Source organism: Ricinus communis, chromosome 10 (assembly GCF_019578655.1).
Source record: "Ricinus communis isolate WT05 ecotype wild-type chromosome 10, ASM1957865v1, whole genome shotgun sequence".
Lineage (NCBI taxonomy): Eukaryota > Viridiplantae > Streptophyta > Magnoliopsida > Malpighiales > Euphorbiaceae > Ricinus > Ricinus communis.
This window is the reverse complement of record NC_063265.1, coordinates 11,963,943-11,982,279: the sequence shown is the minus strand read 5'-3', so window position 1 is coordinate 11,982,279 and position 18,337 is coordinate 11,963,943. Positions and strand designations below refer to the sequence as shown.

The window sequence follows — 18,337 nt, the reverse complement described above, 5'->3', positions numbered from 1 at the left end:
AAAAAAATCTATAAATTAATTTCAGTCAACACCGGACATGACAGCACATTTAAAAACCAGCACATCACCCGACAGCCAGAAATTACCCAAAATGATTCTGTGAATATGATATTTCTTTGTACTAAAATTATTATAGCCGAGTTCTCCCTGTCAATCGGCAGTCGGCATCGCCCTCTCTTTCTCCTGTCTCCGCCCTCCCATTCGTGCCACATGCTACCAGAGTGGCCGTACATTCATTGATGCCTTTAAGATGTATTGTTTTCTTCTTAAACATTAGAAAAAGAAAAGAACTCAAATCCCTCTTGCTAATGCATTAATTCCTGTCCACCAGAGGTGGTTTCCCTTTAAGCTCAAAGGTCTGGATTAAGCTAAAAAGAAAATGGTAGTCATTTAAAATTTAGACTAACTAGAAATCTAAGAATGTATCACATTTTTTCAAATTAAGTGCTGTCGAAATGCCAAGTTTATTATATGTCTACTTACTTAGGGCTTGCATGGGAGGCCATGTACAAGAAGAAGGAGCAACTACTAGTAATAATTTATATCGTTTTCGTTTTCCTTCAAGCAGCAGTTAACTACCTTATAACAGGCATTTGGCTGTCGAGCATCGAGCTTTTTGAGAACTGGTTCAAGCTCTTTTATATTCCGGATATTTCGGGATATCCTGCTACCGATGCTCCATTAGCGTATGTGTTTAAAGCTATTCTTGTTTACGTAATTTACTAGGAACAACTGGGTTTTTAGAAGCTCAGCGGCCTGCACGACAAAGATATGGACGATGGATCTGAAAGATGCCATGGCGGTGGTGAGATTTGATAGAAAAAAAAAAAAGTTAAGGGAATTGGTGGGAAGAATGAAAGGCGTTTATGAAACACATTTTTACTTTCTTCTTCTTCTAAACAAATTGCAAATGGAGATGTCTTTTCACAAAGCTGGAGAAGAGGGACACCCGTGGTTTTCTGGCTTTAGGAAGATGATATTTTTATTTTTATTTTTATTGGGAAAGCGTCTTTTACATAATTTAAGAGAAATTTTTATTAAATTTAATTTAATACATGCTCCGTAAATAAAATTAATTACATAATATTAGGTATTATTTAAAATAACATATAATTTATATTTTAATTTATTTTATTTCTATTATTTTATTTTTAATCTTAATTATAATTTATTCATTTTAGTAATAATGCTCTCCTTTTCATTAGTTATTTTTATTTATGCATTAATTGTTTATTTGTGAGATGACTAAAGTGAAATATAATTAAAATTGAATAGTTGAAACAAAACAAATTATAATTTTGTCATTAAAATGAAACTAAATATTAAATTTAGTGACCATTGTATTATTATTCAAGTACTTTTTATTAAGTATAGCATTTGTATTTGTTGAGATATTTTATTACCACTAATTACTCATAATAAATATAAATAATATATCTATAATGTGCAATTGTTTTTATCTATATGGTAGAATAAATCTAACTAATTTTTTTAAAAAATATTTAGTTAATCTGTTGCCAAGCTTTTAATTTCTTTTTTTTTTATATATATATATTTTGAATGTCACATTAATATTTTGATCAGAATTATTACCCGATAATAATTCTAAAAAATAAGTTTGCATAAAATTTTAAAATCATTAAAATATTCTTGATTTATAATATTTTAACTAATCAGGCCAAAGCAAATTATATATTTTAATAACAAAGTTACAATTAATTTGCTGCAATGGTAAGTAGTTTAAGGTCTCCAGTCCTAAATCAGTCTCATCTTTAAACTCTAGCCGCCTATAGACATTTCTTTTTTATTTTCTCTTTCACTGTTGTTGGCACCTTTTTTTTTAATCATCAATTTTATAATTCCAACTCTTCACTAGCTATTTTTTTCTTCTAATAATTTCTATTCGATTCCAATAAATAATTAAATCATACTTTCGTTTATTTGTATGAATTAATTAGAGCTTATTATATAGGTATGGTGTGTACTCCATAAACAATAAGAAAGTAACATATATGTATGAGTGTTTTATACTTTGGTATTAGATGATTGACACATATTTTATCATTTAAAATTAATAAATATGTGTCAATTATCTATTAGTTTGTTGTATAAATAGAAACATATACCAAATCTAGATAAAAAAATTTCTAGATTTTGATAACGGTATATCTTATATTTCCTTAATAGTGAATTTTGAAGCAGATGGCAAGTCAAAAATAAATAGAAAGATCTCATGACTTTAAAAGATAAATTAAGGCTTTCTAATAATGAAGATGAATTTATTTGAAAAATTTGTATAAAATCTTATGTTAGATTTACTATTTTGGTTGTTTATTAATTTTATTAATAAAATATTATGAGTTTTTTATTTTGTTTTTCTTGATAGGAGTTTGTTTGTCTTTAATGAGAGTTTGTTTGTTTTCTATCATAGGAGTTAGGATGAATTTGAATATGATATTTAGAAGAACAAACTTATTTAAAGACTCATCAAACGACAATAAAGTCTATTTGTGACTCGATACAAGACTCGTCAAACGATAAGTATAGTCCTCGAATGAAATATATTTATACTAAAAGAAGTCAAGATGTTGCATACAATTTTTTTCATAATATGACAAATGAAGCTAAAAAAAGAAAAACTTATTTTTATAATAAAATTAGTATGTTTGTTGAGTGTTACAAATTGTATTTATTAATCATTATTAACTAAAAAAAATATTTTAAAAAATTACATTTAATTTATTATATTATGACATTATATTACAATCACACACAGGAGCATCTAATTAAATTCTGCAATTAATGCTATAAAAGAGTTAAGGAAAATAAACAGTGTTTTCCATAACTCCATGGTCTACTTCTGTTTAGTTGATAAAATCCCAAAGGTCTAAATCAAAAGAAAAGTACCGGAGCAATTCTTGTCCACAATCTTATAGTTATTTGTCTCTGGGCCACTGTTTTCTGCGTTTGTTTCATCGACTTCTTTGTCGTCATACAAGTTTCCCCACCACATACATTGATAATCATTCTCCAATAGAAGGAACGAAGATGCCGCCATAGAAATATTGCAAATATTATTGCCATTTGCACTAGCTTTCATATATATCTCATTCGCAGGTGAATCTTTGCTGGTGGATGCAAACCCGGTGCATGATTCATCTACTTGAATTTCAACTTTCTTGAAGAATTTCCATGGTCAAGGCTTTATGACATCGATCTTGGTTGTCTTCTGAGTTTTTTCTTTGACATTATCACCCTTCTTGCAAGAAACGATCTTCTTTTTGCCTAGATTGGTGTTCCAGAAGTTCTTTATGTCATTAGCTGTTCTTCCTGGAAGTCTACAAGCAATCAATGTCCACCTGCTTATAATTTAAGAAAGTTAAAAAGATAATAAACTGCATTTTATTATCATTGGTATTTAATTATATTGAGCGCATGTATGATGTTATGGTGCAAAACTTCGATCCTCACTTGCCTGTTGCCTAGCAGCTTATGAAGTCTGATCAACAAGTCAACTTCATCTTCTGTGAATGCTCCTCTCTTGATGTCTGGTTTGAGATAGTTCAACCATCTCAATCTACAGCTCTTCCTGCATCTTCTCAATCCTGACAATGCAAGAAAATCCCCTCCAGTTATCATTTCGTAAATATACCACACTCTAAGTCAGTACTCGTTTTTCATTTTTCGTTGATTGCGCTCTAACTAAGTGCTTGGACTCAAAACCCTAGCTATAGAGCTCATTACTAGTGCACCAAATCAATATCTTCACTTAGGGCATCATCTACATTTCTTGCTCTCGAGCAAGGTGAATATTTCCATATCTTAATGCTCTTTTTTTCTTCCCGTTTTCTTTTTTTAGTTTCTTATCTTTTTTCTATTCAATTAGTGCAGCAAACATAACATAGTATAAATATATTGAAAAAAGGAAAGAAAACACAGTAAAGATAGAGTTCAGAAGGATTAAAAAGAGAAAAGCAAGGAGTGACACGTGCGGAAGATATTATTGCAACCTCTTAAGCACTCAATTTAAGTGGTGGTTTGATTAAGTTTATTTCTATTTGGGTGTGTTCCTGCTACACAGGTATGTCTCGTGCTTTAGTCCGCAGTTCTGTGCAAACAAATGCATGCTGTGAATCTCATGGTTGCTGGTGCTGTTTTATGTGAACTGAACGACCATTCAGGATGATGGTACATTATACTGCAAAACTCTCTTCCTGTCCTGTGTACCGGCCTTAATCCTATGTGTTAGCTGCTGTAATAGTGTTAGCTGTGGCTCTGTTTTATTGATGTTTTTTAGTGCGTAGAAGCCTGGGATTTTGTCCATGCTCTGTACCCTTGCTGCTTAATTCTAAGGAGGGGTTTTCATCAACTTATTGTGCTCTTTCCCCTCGCTTACAATGAATAAAAAAAATTGTTTTGCTGTCAACAAAAATATACATATCTATTACGTAAATATGTGCAGGTATATGCATATTCATTACCTGCTCTTGTAGGAACCAGGCACCATCTACCTTCCCCGTATTTCTGAATGCACTTCCTTAAGAGGTCATCTTCCTCAGGAGTCCATGACCCTTTCCTGACTTTTGAACTCCATAATGATCTACAAACGTTATTGGTGTCAGAGGCCACCTTCAAACTAGTTAACTTGCTAATAGCTTGCCTCCAGCCCAACTATAAATACACGTCTGCTCGAAAATACAAAATACACACCTCTCTTACTTAAGGAATGTGTTACATGATGTGCATTCACATAGAAACTCTGCTGGCGGGTGGTAGGGACTGTGTGTGGGAGTGGGGAAGGAATTTGCTACCGTCAGATATACCCATTTATCCCTGCATCTTTGTTGAAGCTTAGAAAGACAAATTATTGGAGGCTTTGTTATAAAATTGATAAGCTAATTTCCCTCCCTTCTTACCTTAATAAAATTGCTGGCTTAGAAAAATATGTAAAGTTGCTCAGCTAGTTTAGATGTATGTTTATTTATATACCAATTTGCAGATGAATATTAAAATATTGAACACATTCTCTTATTTATTTTACGTTGTATATATCTTATATTAATAAAAATTAACTAATAAACAATTTACTTGAAAGGAGTAATTTGAGCACTTATAAATCTGTAAGCGAGATATAAAAAAGGATCGGACAATATCATAAAGAAACTCATGTATTATATTTTATTTTTATTATTATTACTGTTATATTTTACAAAATTACTTACTCAAAAAATTAGTTTGACCCAACAAAAGTTAAATACCATCTTCACTCGGCATAAAAGATCCCAATCTATATTTTTATTTATTAACTAAATTCTAGATAATCGACACATATTTATTAGTTTTAAATAATAAAATATATATTAATCATCTAATATTAATGTAAAAAATACTTATATGTACGTCTCAATATATATATATATATATATATATATATATATATATATATATATATATTAATTTCTGAGATCTAAATATTTTTGACATTTAATTTTTAACACATAAAATTATTGTTTGACATGTGTATTTACTTTTAACACATGAGGCTCAAATTTATGAGTAATTTTATAGTTTTTCTATTAATTAATTGATTAATAAATTACGTTCCTAATTAAATACTTATTCTAATATTAAGAAATAATATATTAATAATAAACTAATTTTCTAATTAGATAATAATTATTCTAAAATAGTATATTAATTATATTTTAATATTATAGCAATCAATTAATTATTTTTCTAATTAGATAATGATTTTAATTATAAAAATAATATTTTAAAATATTATGTTTATTAATAAATTAATTTTTAATTTTAAAAAATAGTAATATCAATTATATTGATAGTATTAATTTATATAATATTAGAATTAATAAATAAATATTTTAGAAGTAAGTTTTATATTATTGGATTAATAAACTTTTAAAAAAATTAAAAATATTTAAAAATAGTTAATTTACTATTATTTTTAAAATATTATAAATCAATATTAAATATTAAATTTTTTATTAAATTATATCTATAAATTTGATTTTATAATCAAAATAATTAATCACCCGCTCAAATAATAGTCATATATTTATTAGTACTTGAAATTTAGATAAGTAAGTCAGAATTGGATAATGTGTGGATTGTGTTCTTCGAGTTGCATTGAAATAACAAAATTGGGAAAATCGGAGAGAATTTAATTGGGCAAAAATCCCATCTAACTTTGCACCTTGTTTTAAAATAGTTCTAAAATTTTTAATTTCTTTTCAATCATTTAGTTTTTATTTCTATTTCTATTTCAGTTGACTGATAATGTGGAGTTTGAAAAGAACATATTTATACAATATTCTCCATATATGAGTATGTTAACTAAAATACTCATAATTTGTCGTGTTAAAAATTTGTTCAGTGTTTAGTTAGTTGCAATTCATAAAATCTATAAAATTTATTTATAAATTTAAAATTTATATACTTGAAATGAAGTTAAAACTAATATTAGTATCTATATAATCAAATTTGTGTACAATTAGTTATAGCTAAACTAAATTCTAATAAAATAAATAAAATTTTATAATAAATTTTATATTAGTAAATTAATATATTTTATAACACCAAATATTTTTTTTAACTTTATTATTTCTATTTAATTTTTTATATTTTTTTCAAATAAAATGAATTCTTTTATGAATTTCGACCAAATATGGTATTAAAGTGAAAAGGAATGTGAGTGAAAGGGCGACGATTCATTATATGTTTTTCTTTTTAGTTTATTGATAATACGGGGTTAGTAGTTTTTAAAAATTGATTGATATGATGTGTTATTACATAAATAGTAAGGTAATTATTAATTAAATATTTATAAAATAAAAAATAAAATTGATTAAAGTGATAGCATGATCTAAAAAAAAAAATTACTCACCTGAATTTAATTAGGGAATATTTTATACAAAATTTCAACTTCGGGCTCTTTTAGTTTTGTGAAAAGGATACAGTAGTATATTGCAACTTTTAATATTTTAATATATTTATTAAACAAAAATTACAAAATTATAGAATTAATTTATATAAAATATTTTTTTGTATATTAAAATATTTTATATAAATTTAATTTAAATTTTATAGTTTTTTCCGAATAAACACGTAATGATATTGAAAGTTAATATAAACTGAGACACTCTCTAAGATTCACATAAAAGATATATGTGGTAGGCCACTGGAAAGATCATTGCAAAAGTGCATGAGTCCTTAAAATCTGGAATACTGTCTGATGCTCTTATATTTTTATGAAACAGGTAATTACTTGTTCTTTCGCTTTTGTAATTGCTGCTATATATATATAAGCATGCAGCCTCTCTTAAGTGAGAAGAAGTGAACTTCTGTCCATGAATTTCCGTTGCTTGTCACTGTTCATCTCCTTGTGCCTGGCATTAAGAAAACGAAATGCTGGATACTAATTTCTCGTCAATCTAATCCTAACATGCTGTGCTGCTGCTTCTTTTTTTTCCTCTCTTTGTTTTTGCAGCCTCATGTGCGTGGTTCCTTCCGCATTCTTTATACAATGCCATCGCATTTTGAATGCCGGAAAAGTTGCATGTTGAGTCGAGGAAGCAAAGGAACACTCAGTTGGATTCTCATCTCGGTGATTTTTACCTGCATTCTGGTCTTTCAGTAGCGGTGGCAGCCTGGAGATTATAGCTAGAGTGGAAATTTGTTCAGCGAGCAGCACATATTAATAAGACCTATCACATCATTCGACAGTGGAAGGGAAAAAGAAGTATAACCAAATGTGCAGCAGGTGATCTCTTCCTATCATATCTGCAGTTCCCTTCCTTTATTCTGTCTCTACCATTGTACGAAAGTGGCCATTAATATTCATTTCCTTATTCGTTTTCAATTAAATGCACATTTTAAAAAGGCGGAAACAGAACAAATCTAGATCATCCACTCAACTAACCGGCAGATACTTGAAATTTAGATGAGTAGATTAAATTGAGTAATGTGTGGATGATGTTCTTCGAGTTGCTGTGAAATAACAAGTCATTTGTGCAGAGATTTATTAGTGAATCTTTCATTAACCTTTTTCAATTTCAGTCCCCTTATGTTTTGTAGACAGGGAGTTAAAAGACGCCTGTTGTATATGTATAAGAAAAACCGAAAGATGAACTAAAATTGTACGAGAATGAACAAAATAAAAATTTTAATTTTTTTTTGTTTTTAACAGAGAAGGCTATCAAGGTTTGAGCTTAGAACTTTACTCTTTTGAGATAAAAACTTGTTACTAATTGTTTAAAATAAAATGGCAAATTAGTAAGGCTTTTGATTTACAGGATTACTAAATTGTTCAAACTTTATACTTTATTTCAAATTAGCTATTATATCTTTTTAAATTTAATACTCAAAAAAATAATCATATGGTTTGACGCTTCTATATTTGAGAGACGACTATATTTTTCGTATCACATAAGTAATATGTGTTTTTTTTTTAAAAGTATTTTTAGGTATATTTAACATTTTTCTCATTTTCTAAATTGTAAATATTAATAGAATTATAAATATTTTTAACTAATTTAGCATCCAGTTTAGATATTTCATGATCATAAAAAATTATTAATAATATATATATTTTTTTTATTTTAATCAAATTTAAAAAATAAAATTTTAATTATGTTCATGAATTTTTTGATTATTGTTAGATGTTATATGACTTATAAATCATAATTTAGTAATAGTTCATATTAAATATATATAAAATTATGTAAGAAATAATAAAAATATAAATGTGTACGTAAAGAATGCTAAAAAAATAAAACACGTGGTACTTTTTTGATACAAAAAAAGTATTTATGTCCTTCAAATAAAAAAATATCAAATTACGTAGTAATTTTTACAATTTTACCCTCTTTTTAATTACTGAATTTTCAATTTTAGTTTCAAGGAGACGTCACTTATTAAATTATGGTGATCTTATAATTAGATGGTGCCTTAAAATCCATCCAATCTCCACGTCACTTTAATTTAAAATAAGTCTGTTATATAATTTGAAAAGAAGTATTAAGTTTAGTATTTTATCTGATATTTAAGCCAAACTTTTAATTAGTCATTATTTATCCTAAAGTACTAATTCACCTCGCTTCTTGTTTGCTTGGGTCTTTCAATTAGTAGTGTTGCTTGGAACTCCGTGTTAGACACGGCCTAATATCTGTCACTCTAATTTTTATATATATTAATTTCTAAAATTTAAAATTAGTTAATTGATATGTATGTTTAATTTTTAATATATAAATTTTTTTATTTTAATATGTGTACTTGTTTTGGCATATGAGATTCAAGTTTACGTATGAGTTTGTGATTTTTTATTTATTTATTGATTAATAAGTTACATTCCTAATTCAATTCTAATCCTAAGAAATAAGATATTTATAATAAATTAATTTTAAATTAGATAATGATTAATTTTCTAATTAGATAATGATTGTGTTAAAAAAATTATATTAATTATATTTTAATATTATATTAACTAATTAATTAATTTTTAAATTAGATAATATTCTAATTATAGAAATTAATATTTTTAAATATTATATTCACTAATAAATTAATATTTTTAATTATATAATAATTTCTAATTTTAAAAAATAGTAATATCAATTATATTGAAGAAGTTCCAAGAGTTAGGAAGGAAACTTCGAGCTCATATTACTCATGGGTTGAGAACGGGAATTGAACTCTATGAGATCTAATCTCCCGTTGTTCCTCAGTAGCTCAATGGCAGAGCAGTCGCCTGTTAACTGACTGGTCGTAGGTTCAAATCCTATTTGGAGAGATTGGATTCATTTCGACTTCTTTAATTTGGAATGCCGGAATGAAATAGTTTGCTTTGACTATAGCATTAATTTATATAATATTAGAATTAATTAAAAATATTTTACATTACTAAAATTTTAAAATTTTAAAAAGAAATTAATGACATTTAAAAGTAGTTAGTTTGTTGTTATTTTTTAAAATATTATAAACGAATAGTTTGAAATAAATTTGGTATTCAATTTGGAGCTAAGTGCGAGATTTGGGTACCGTTGAAGAATAAAGATGAAAAGAAAAGAAAAAGATTATCCCAGTTATAAAATTACTACAATCCACAATCTAACTAAAATGATCTCTCCGACCATTTAATCTTGCCAAGACAATAAAAACAAATTATTAGGCAACAATCCTTCCATTTGTAGTTTTCATTTCAATTATTAGTCCAACATTGGCATATCAAAATCCCAAATTGAAAGAGCATATATCTATTATTTATTATGTTATGATAGAATTGATTATTTTTAATATATGATAACTGAGGATTTCAATATTTATAATATAATTAAATTTTTTATATATAATAATCGAGGATTTCAACATTTATAATATAATTAAAGATGAGCATGTTAAAAAGATTTTTATTTATGTTTGGTGTATACATCACAACGAATAAAAGCGTGATATATAAATATGACTGTTTTATATTTTAATACTGAATAATTAATACATACTTTATTATTTAAAAAAATAAATATATATTAATCATCTATCGATCGACATGTTGAATTGTTTTCGAAAAACATGGCTTAAACTATGACAAGGGAAACTTAAACCGTCGCTGTTGTTAATTACCAAAAGTTAAACTTTACTGAGCTTCAAAAGATTATGAATTCTGTCTAGTGGGTGGCAAGGAGGATAGTGCTCAGAGGATTTATTGGGCTGCTTGGGATAAACTTTGTATTTCAAAGAAGAAAGGTGGTTTGGGATTTCATAGCTTGAAAGAGTTCAACTTGGCAATGCTTGCAAAGCATCATTGGCGCCTCTTAATTCATAGTAATTCGCTGACGGTTAGAGTTTTTAAAGCCAAATATTATCCAGATTCTAGTGTCTTGCAAGCTACAGTTGGTCATTCTCCAGGTTATTGTTGGCGGAGTATTTCAGCTGCTATTCCTTTGTTACCCTGAGGTTTAGTTTGGTGTGTTGGTGATGGGCGTGACATCTCTATTTGGGAGGATCAATGGCTTCCTCTGCCAATCTCCTTTAGAGTTATTACTCCTAAACCTGTAGACACAGCTTTGCAATGTTATTTCGGGTAGGAGTTGGAATAAAAATTTGATTGAAGCTAGTTTTGTTCCCAGACGTGTAGGGTTAATCAGGGCTATTCCCTTCAGTTGTAACAGTTCTCAAGACTTTAGAGGATGGTCATTATACTGTGAAATCAGGTTATCATGTAGCTATGAGGGATGTTTGGCCGGGAGCAATGCCGAGTAATTCTCTAGCGAGTTTTTGGTAGGATCTGTGAAAAATTAATGTGCCAATTAGACAGATCTTCACGGTGTGGGTGCATGGCTATCTTCCAACTAAAGAAAATCTGATTAAAAAGAGGGTTATTTTGGATCCTCTTTATCCTATGTGCAGCCAACAATATGAAACAAGTTTACATCTATTCAGACTTGTGTGTTCAACAAAGGAGAGTGGAACCTTTTTTTTTTTTGACTTTTGACAGTCCATCTGTTAAGATTGGATATTGGACGTTTTCCAGGTTTTGAACAAAGAGGACAAGGCTTTTTGTGTTGCTGTTATTGATACAATATGGTGGAGTAGAAACAGGAAAGTATGGGAAGATGAGACATGTTCTCCTTCTTTGATTGTGAGACCTGCTATGTCTAAGTTGTATGAGTTCTGGCAAGCTTAGCCCTAACAGTTCAAGATTGGGTTCGCCCACCCCCTGGATCCTTGAAGATGAATGTTAATGCATCAGCAGATCCAAATTTAAATAAGGCTACAGCGGGAGCAACAGTGCACGATGATGGAGGACGTGTTGTTGCTGCCATATCTGCTCCAATAATGAGCAATGCAACTGCTGGATTCTTGGAAGCTTCAGGTCTTAGAACAGCTTTGCAATGGGCTCAAGATCATGACTGAAATATTTCCTATGTGGAAGTGGACTGGTTGCAGCTGATTCAACGTTCCAAAATTGTTGGTAAGGATTTTACACAGTTTAATTTTGAGTCCAGGGACATTATTAGCCAAATTTGCTAGATTATTTCCAAGACAAGCAGTGTGGATTAATTCCCTTCCTGCTCATGCTCTTGATGTTCAATCTGAAGAATTTAACAGAAGTGTAGCTTTTCTTTTCAAAAAAGCCACTGCAAAATCAGTTAAGATACCACTAATTAATCTTACTAGAAAAGCAAAAGGGAAGAGTTTGGCAGAGTCTAATTAGGTTTTCAAGGCACATACATGAATTAAACACATCAACTAGTGATACAAACCATACATGAATTAAATTAAAACAAATATGTTACTGTAAACCATACAATTATTGCAACATATCCAATGCCCCATTTATTTAGAGACACAGATCTAAGAATTTAATTACAATATTTTTTTAGGCGCCAACTAACCGTCAGATCAAAAAACATAATAAGTTGAAGGGTAGTTCGTATGCATGGCCTTACGCCATGCATATTCCTCGTATATGAGAATAAATTATTAAATATAACAAGAGAAACCTTGTTTTAAAAATATAATCCTATGATCTCTTTTTACTTTTATTTTTTCTCTACAATATTAAAATTTTAAAATGAGACGGTTTGAATTTAAAATTTATGCGATTTTTATAAATTAAAATATTTTATTTTATTCTTGATTGACATTATATTTTTTATTTTTTTATTAATTCATTAAAAAATCTCTTTTAGGAGAAAAAAATAAAAAAAATTAGAATTTCACCGTTAAATAATAAATTTAGACTATTAATTAGTTTGTAATAGGATGTCTAATTTAATAGGTCTAGCCAATTTTATTCCAGTTATAGAACAGCTCACGAAATATATATTAAAAAAATAAATATTTAAATACTTATTAAATAATAAAACTACAAATATTACTTTTAAATTAAATAGTACAAACATGATTATCATACTAGAAATATTGGAAGTTTTATTACTATTTTTTTTAAATTTTTTCATATAATAACAACATTGCGGAACAGTTTTGAGATCAATCATTGTCTACTAATAGGATTCTTTCTGATTAGTAATTAGCAAGTGGAATTAGAAATTAAATCATGATCCACGAACGCTATAATGTTGAGTTTTGACAATGGGATGAAACGTGGCTAGATATGGTGGTAACAGGTGGCAGATTGCAGGAATAAAAAACAGAGTGCGGTTATAGAGAACTTAAGCTGATTGTAACTGTAGGTTTCTAACTACCAGTCTTCCCTCCTTTTTTCAGGTCAAGCTCTTACACAAAACTCACCCAATCATCATTGAATGGCAAATTGAAATTCAGTAACCCATCTTCTAAAATGGCTTCTCATGAAACAATATCACTTCTTTTACCCCTGCAACAACTTTCATCTTCCTTCCTTACTACTAGCACTGTAATCGCCCTTTCTGTTTTTTTTGCTCTCCTTTGTGCTTGTATCATCATCGGTCACCTTCTTGAAGAGAATCGATGGGCTAATGAATCTATTACTGCCCTTTTATTGGTGTGTCAAAGTTCATGCTAGTGATTCTTGATTCATTCATTATATATGCTTGTAATGTTTTCTTGGTTTCTTAATCTGTGCGCAGGGGTTGTGTGCTGGTGGGGTGGTTTTGTTGATTACTAAAGGGAAGAATTCGCGATTACTGGTCTTTAGTGAGGATTTGTTCTTCCTTTATTTGCTTCCTCCAATCATTTTCAATGCTGGGTATGGTCTCTTTCTGTATCTGATTATGAATTTTGGCTGGTCGATTAAGAATGAGTTGGAAGTTGGGAAATTTTGCTAATATGTTTGTGGAATTAGAAGTTTCTCTCTTTTTCTTAAATGATTTAATTCTTTATTTGGATTGTTGGAATTTCAGTTTCAATCCTTTTTAGATGGCATCTATCTTTTTTTTTTCTTTAATATGATCTAGTGATTTAGTTTAATGAGAAAAATTTGTTTATTCATGTGTATTTCTTTGATGTCCTTAGTTTCTGGTACTTGCCACCATCAACTGAAGGCTACTTTTAGTGTTGATTAATGTTTCTTAGTTTCCAAATTTTGATTCCAGATTCCAGGTCAAGAAAAAGCATTTTTTCAAGAATTTCACTACAATATTATTGTTTGGAATACTTGGCACAGTAATTTCATTTTGCCTCATATCGCTAGGTAAAGTCAATCTCTTCTACTCTTATCTTTCCTACAAGTCTGATTCATAAATTTCAAACTTTATATTAATAAGCAACTTGTTTGTGATCTCATTTGCTGTCAAGACGGCAAGAATACTAATCCCCTGGTACTCGTGCAGGTGCTTTTCTGCTTTTCAAGAGAATTGGTTTTACGTCTATGGATATTCAAGACTTTCTAGGTGATAAACTATTAGTGAATGTTCTTTTATTAAGTTATTAGCCTTAGTTAATACTTTAGACCTAAAACTCCGATTCCCCCTGTACAGCTGCTGGAGCTATATTATCAGCAACTGACTCAGTTTGCACATTGCAGGTACATAGCATTTAAGTTAAGTTAAATCTCAGTATGAATATGAGTCTATACAGAATACCAAGCTAATGGCATTAATTTCCTGGCGTTAAAGGTTCTGAGCCAAGATGAAACACCCTTTCTTTACAGCGTAGTGTTCGGGGAGGGAGTAGTGAATGATGCTACCTCTATTGTGCTTTACAATGCAGTCCAATCAATGAACTTCGATAACATTGATGGTACAATTGCCTTAAAGTTGCTGGGAAACTTTTTTTATCTCTTCTTCACCAGTACTGCTCTTGGTTTAGGAGTAAGTCATACGACCTTAAGAGTTCTGGTAAAAACTTACTTACATTGAAAATGGACCATGAAGTGTATTTCTGATAATTATATCCATGTTGGAATGGAATCTCCGTGTTACTGAAAACTATTGTTCTAATTGCTTTGCCTCATATTTGCTGAAAGTAGCATCTCGGCTTCATAAATAATTGAGGTACTATTTGTGGGCTGCGTCTAACTCCCTATATATTCCTTTGTTTCAGGTGGGTCTATTAAGTGCTTTTATTATCAAAACACTTTATTTTGGAAGGTAAGAAGGTTGCCTGATCAGAAAGAAAGAACGTTGGTGTAAGAATGGATATCCTGTTACACTAGAATGACAATGAGGAAAATCAAAACAAGACGAGGCAGTGAGACTACACTTGTGATTTAGTAGAAAACATCCTTAATTGAGATAAATGGCTGTGACATGTAGAGTTATTTTCACATGAAAATTCACCTGTTTTGAGGTCAAGGAGGCATAATATACTACTTGAGATTCTCAGCTTTAGAGAGGAGACCTGATTTAACTTTTTATATTGCATCCTAACATTTATTGCTGTCATCAACAGGCATTCCACTGATCGTGAAGTTGCACTCATGATGCTTATGGCTTATTCATCATACATGTTGGCTGAGGTACTGAAGTGAACCACATAATCTTAATATAGAACTTTTTGTTAAGAAAGTTGTGGGAGCATTCTATCATTCATTTACAGATAATGGGTCCTAACTTTCCTTCTTTTCCACTCGGTATCCTAGCCATTCTTCTGTAGTCTGTCAATGCACAATCTCACCTACTATATATGTAGCTGCAATATTAATTTGGTTTGGGTTGTCCTCTAATTTGAAGCGTTACGCCTAAGCTTTTCCTGTAGAACCACCATTCTTGCTGATGATATTCACTTCAAAATTCGAAATCATAGTACATGCTTATGGAATTTGATGAGCTTAAATATAAGAGGTATTCGACGATATAGAAACAGAATAGAGCACATAGGTTATATTTGTAGCTAGGATAAAGTATTATTCCATAGCAGTAGCACAATTAGCTGAAATGTTTGAAAAATGTGAATTTTCTTCCAACTTGCAGCTTTTAAATCTCAGTGGGATTTTGACAGTTTTCTTCTGCGGCATTGTAATGTCACATTACACATGGCACAATGTTACTGAAAGCTCACGTATAACAACCAAGTGAGAACTCTTTTCCCTAGTCTTCTATTTCTAAATATTTCTTCTCAACTTGGCATATGTTATATTATTTTCCCATAATCATCGTTAACGGCAGCAGAAAGATGTGCTTCAAATAAAGAAAAAAGAATGACAAAAAGAAAAAAAAAAACTAGTCCTTTTTTGGGGGAAAAGAATCAAAGGTATAGACTCCTGATAAAAAAGGATTCTGAAAAAGTTCGTACTTTGATCTGCTGATGCAACGAGATAATGTCACTAGAGCCCATTAAATATCTGAAACCGGATCCAATAATCCCCTGTGCCTGGAAACGAGTTTAACCAAGTTTAGTTAAATATCGAATAAGGCGGCAAACTTATTAAGTAGCTCCCGATAGACTGCAGAACATTATAAGCATTAAGCAAGCGGTGTACCTGGAGATGTCTGCAAATTTATTAATGTGAATTTGCTGATAACTTATGATCATGGGTGTGACGGAGGTAGAAGAGTAATTTACGTGCAAACAAAGTTGAAAAGAAAACATATTTGAGAGTAAAATAGGTTTATTTGTACATTTATTTGTGTCAAGTCTACTTTGTTTCTCCATAGAGGTTTCTTCACTATTGCTCTGTGCAAAGAACACTGTCTTATGCCAGCCAACTAACTTCAACTAACTCTGTTCAAATCGAATATTTGTTTTCAAATCTTCTTTTTTTTTGTTCAATTTTAAGTCTCCTGAAGATGTGGTAGATGATTTTAATGACTCTTCATGTTGGTTGATAATTTCAGGCATGCATTTGCAACAATATCATTTATCTCAGAAACTTTTATTTTTCTGTATGTTGGCATGGATGCCTTCGATATTCAGAAATGGAAAGGGAGCAATGCAAGGTAATTTTCTACCCAATAGAATCTACTGTTAGGCTAGACAGTTAACTGCATACTTAATCCCAAAGCTAATAAACGGCTGCAATATTTGAGAGTCTTGATGCATGTTGCCATGCAAATGCACCAGCAGAGATGGGTTCAAAATTCATAATTACATAAGTTGATGGATATTCTGAGCAAGAACATTTGGTGATAATTCAGCTCGGAAAATCCTAAGTTGTTTTGCATTCATAATTCAGTGCAGGAACTTTCATGGCAGTCAGTTCCACATTGTTTTCATTCGTGTTAATCGGAAGGGCAGCATTTGTGTTCCCTCTAGCAAACATTATAAATTGTGTTCAGAAGAGGCAGAATACAAAAATTGAGTTTAAACAGCAGGTGATAATTCCAGGCAACCCGAGCAAAGCAATAGCTATTATTATACGATTTAAATGTTTCTTTCAAAGAATTCTGCTAACTGTTTGAAATTACAGTTTATTATGTGGTGGGCGGGACTGATGAGAGGTGCAGTTACTATTGCTCTGTCCTATAACCAGGTTTGCCCTAATACTTCAACTTCTACTTCAAGAAGGTATTTGATTGTCAGATTGACATTCATTTGCTTAATCTGCAATTGCAGTTTTCAAACACCGAGCAGATCAGTTCCACAGATTCTGCACTGATGATCACCTGTACCATAATCGTTGTTCTTTTCAGCACAATTGTAAGTTCTGTTTACAATACTGCACTGGTGGAAAATTCAATTTCCATATTGCGTGTCAAACCCTTGGATCATTCCATGCTCAAATCCTTGTCATTTTCTCTCCACATTATTCGAGGAAGTTTCTGCTTCGTCAATGGTTAACATCTAACCAGCATGGCTTTAGGCATAATCTTGAAATTACTTTTCGCAAGAAAACAGATAGAAATTTACTTGCATTTTTATACCAGAGATGGAACTTTTCATATAATAGCACATGAATATGCATATGACATTTGTATTCTGGAAATAGGTCTGTGGCTCGGTGACAAAACCTCTTATTGAAGCAGTGCTGTTAAGAAATAGGAAGCCAATGGTTTCAGACGCAACTGATATTCCTAGTCTGGAAGATCTAAGGCTGCTTTTCATTGAACCTGGTGATGCAAGTGAGCAGGGCAATGATCAAATAGCCCCTAAAGCAAGTAGCTTACGGTTGCTAATAACCCACCCCACTGTAACTGTTCATTACTTGTGGAGAAGATTCGACGATAGATTCATGAGGCCAGTGTTTGGTGGGAGGGGATTCGTTCCATTTATACCTAGTTCACCAACAGGAGCAGCAGATGAGGGTCCTCCAGTCTGAAGGTTAGCAATAAACTTCTTAAAATTTTTTCATTCATTCATTTGATAGCTAAGCTACTCGTTTTTTTTTTTTTGGATGATACTTACTCGTGTACTCTCCACCCTCTGCAATCATCTCTATCTCCTGTAAGAGTTGCAGCTGGTATAATTTGTTTAGTAATACATAGTTGGTTTCCCTTTA

The 18,337-nt window shown here is 30.5% G+C and overlaps 2 protein-coding genes across 3 annotated transcripts; one reads left to right on the top strand and one right to left on the bottom strand.

The window, feature by feature from the left end:
• Positions 1-3,196: 3,196 nt before the first annotated feature.
• LOC8285744 (transcription factor MYB114) lies at positions 3,197-4,827 on the bottom strand. The gene is made up of 4 exons (XM_015714859.1): positions 4,759-4,827; positions 4,482-4,671; positions 3,476-3,605; positions 3,197-3,359 (listed from the first exon to the last, which is right to left on the bottom strand). Exons 1-4 carry the CDS (start codon positions 4,825-4,827, stop codon positions 3,197-3,199), a joined length of 552 nt encoding a protein of 183 aa, XP_015570345.1.
• Positions 4,828-13,202: 8,375 nt separating this feature from the next.
• Positions 13,203-18,337, top strand: LOC8285518 (sodium/hydrogen exchanger 2). 2 transcript variants are annotated; one of them, XM_048369675.1, is made up of 14 exons: positions 13,203-13,504; positions 13,590-13,708; positions 14,055-14,152; positions 14,292-14,351; positions 14,439-14,485; positions 14,577-14,771; positions 15,004-15,050; positions 15,352-15,418; positions 15,873-15,973; positions 16,816-16,838; positions 17,080-17,213; positions 17,309-17,371; positions 17,455-17,538; positions 17,828-18,337. In XM_048369675.1, the coding sequence occupies exons 1-14, from the start codon at positions 13,322-13,324 to the stop codon at positions 18,155-18,157; spliced, it is 1,551 nt and encodes a 516-aa protein (XP_048225632.1). In that variant the 5' UTR covers positions 13,203-13,321; the 3' UTR covers positions 18,158-18,337. The 2 variants fall into 2 exon arrangements, with proteins under 2 accessions (XP_048225632.1, XP_015584654.1); XM_015729168.3 differs by having other exon boundaries at positions 13,205-13,504; positions 16,737-16,838; positions 17,075-17,213.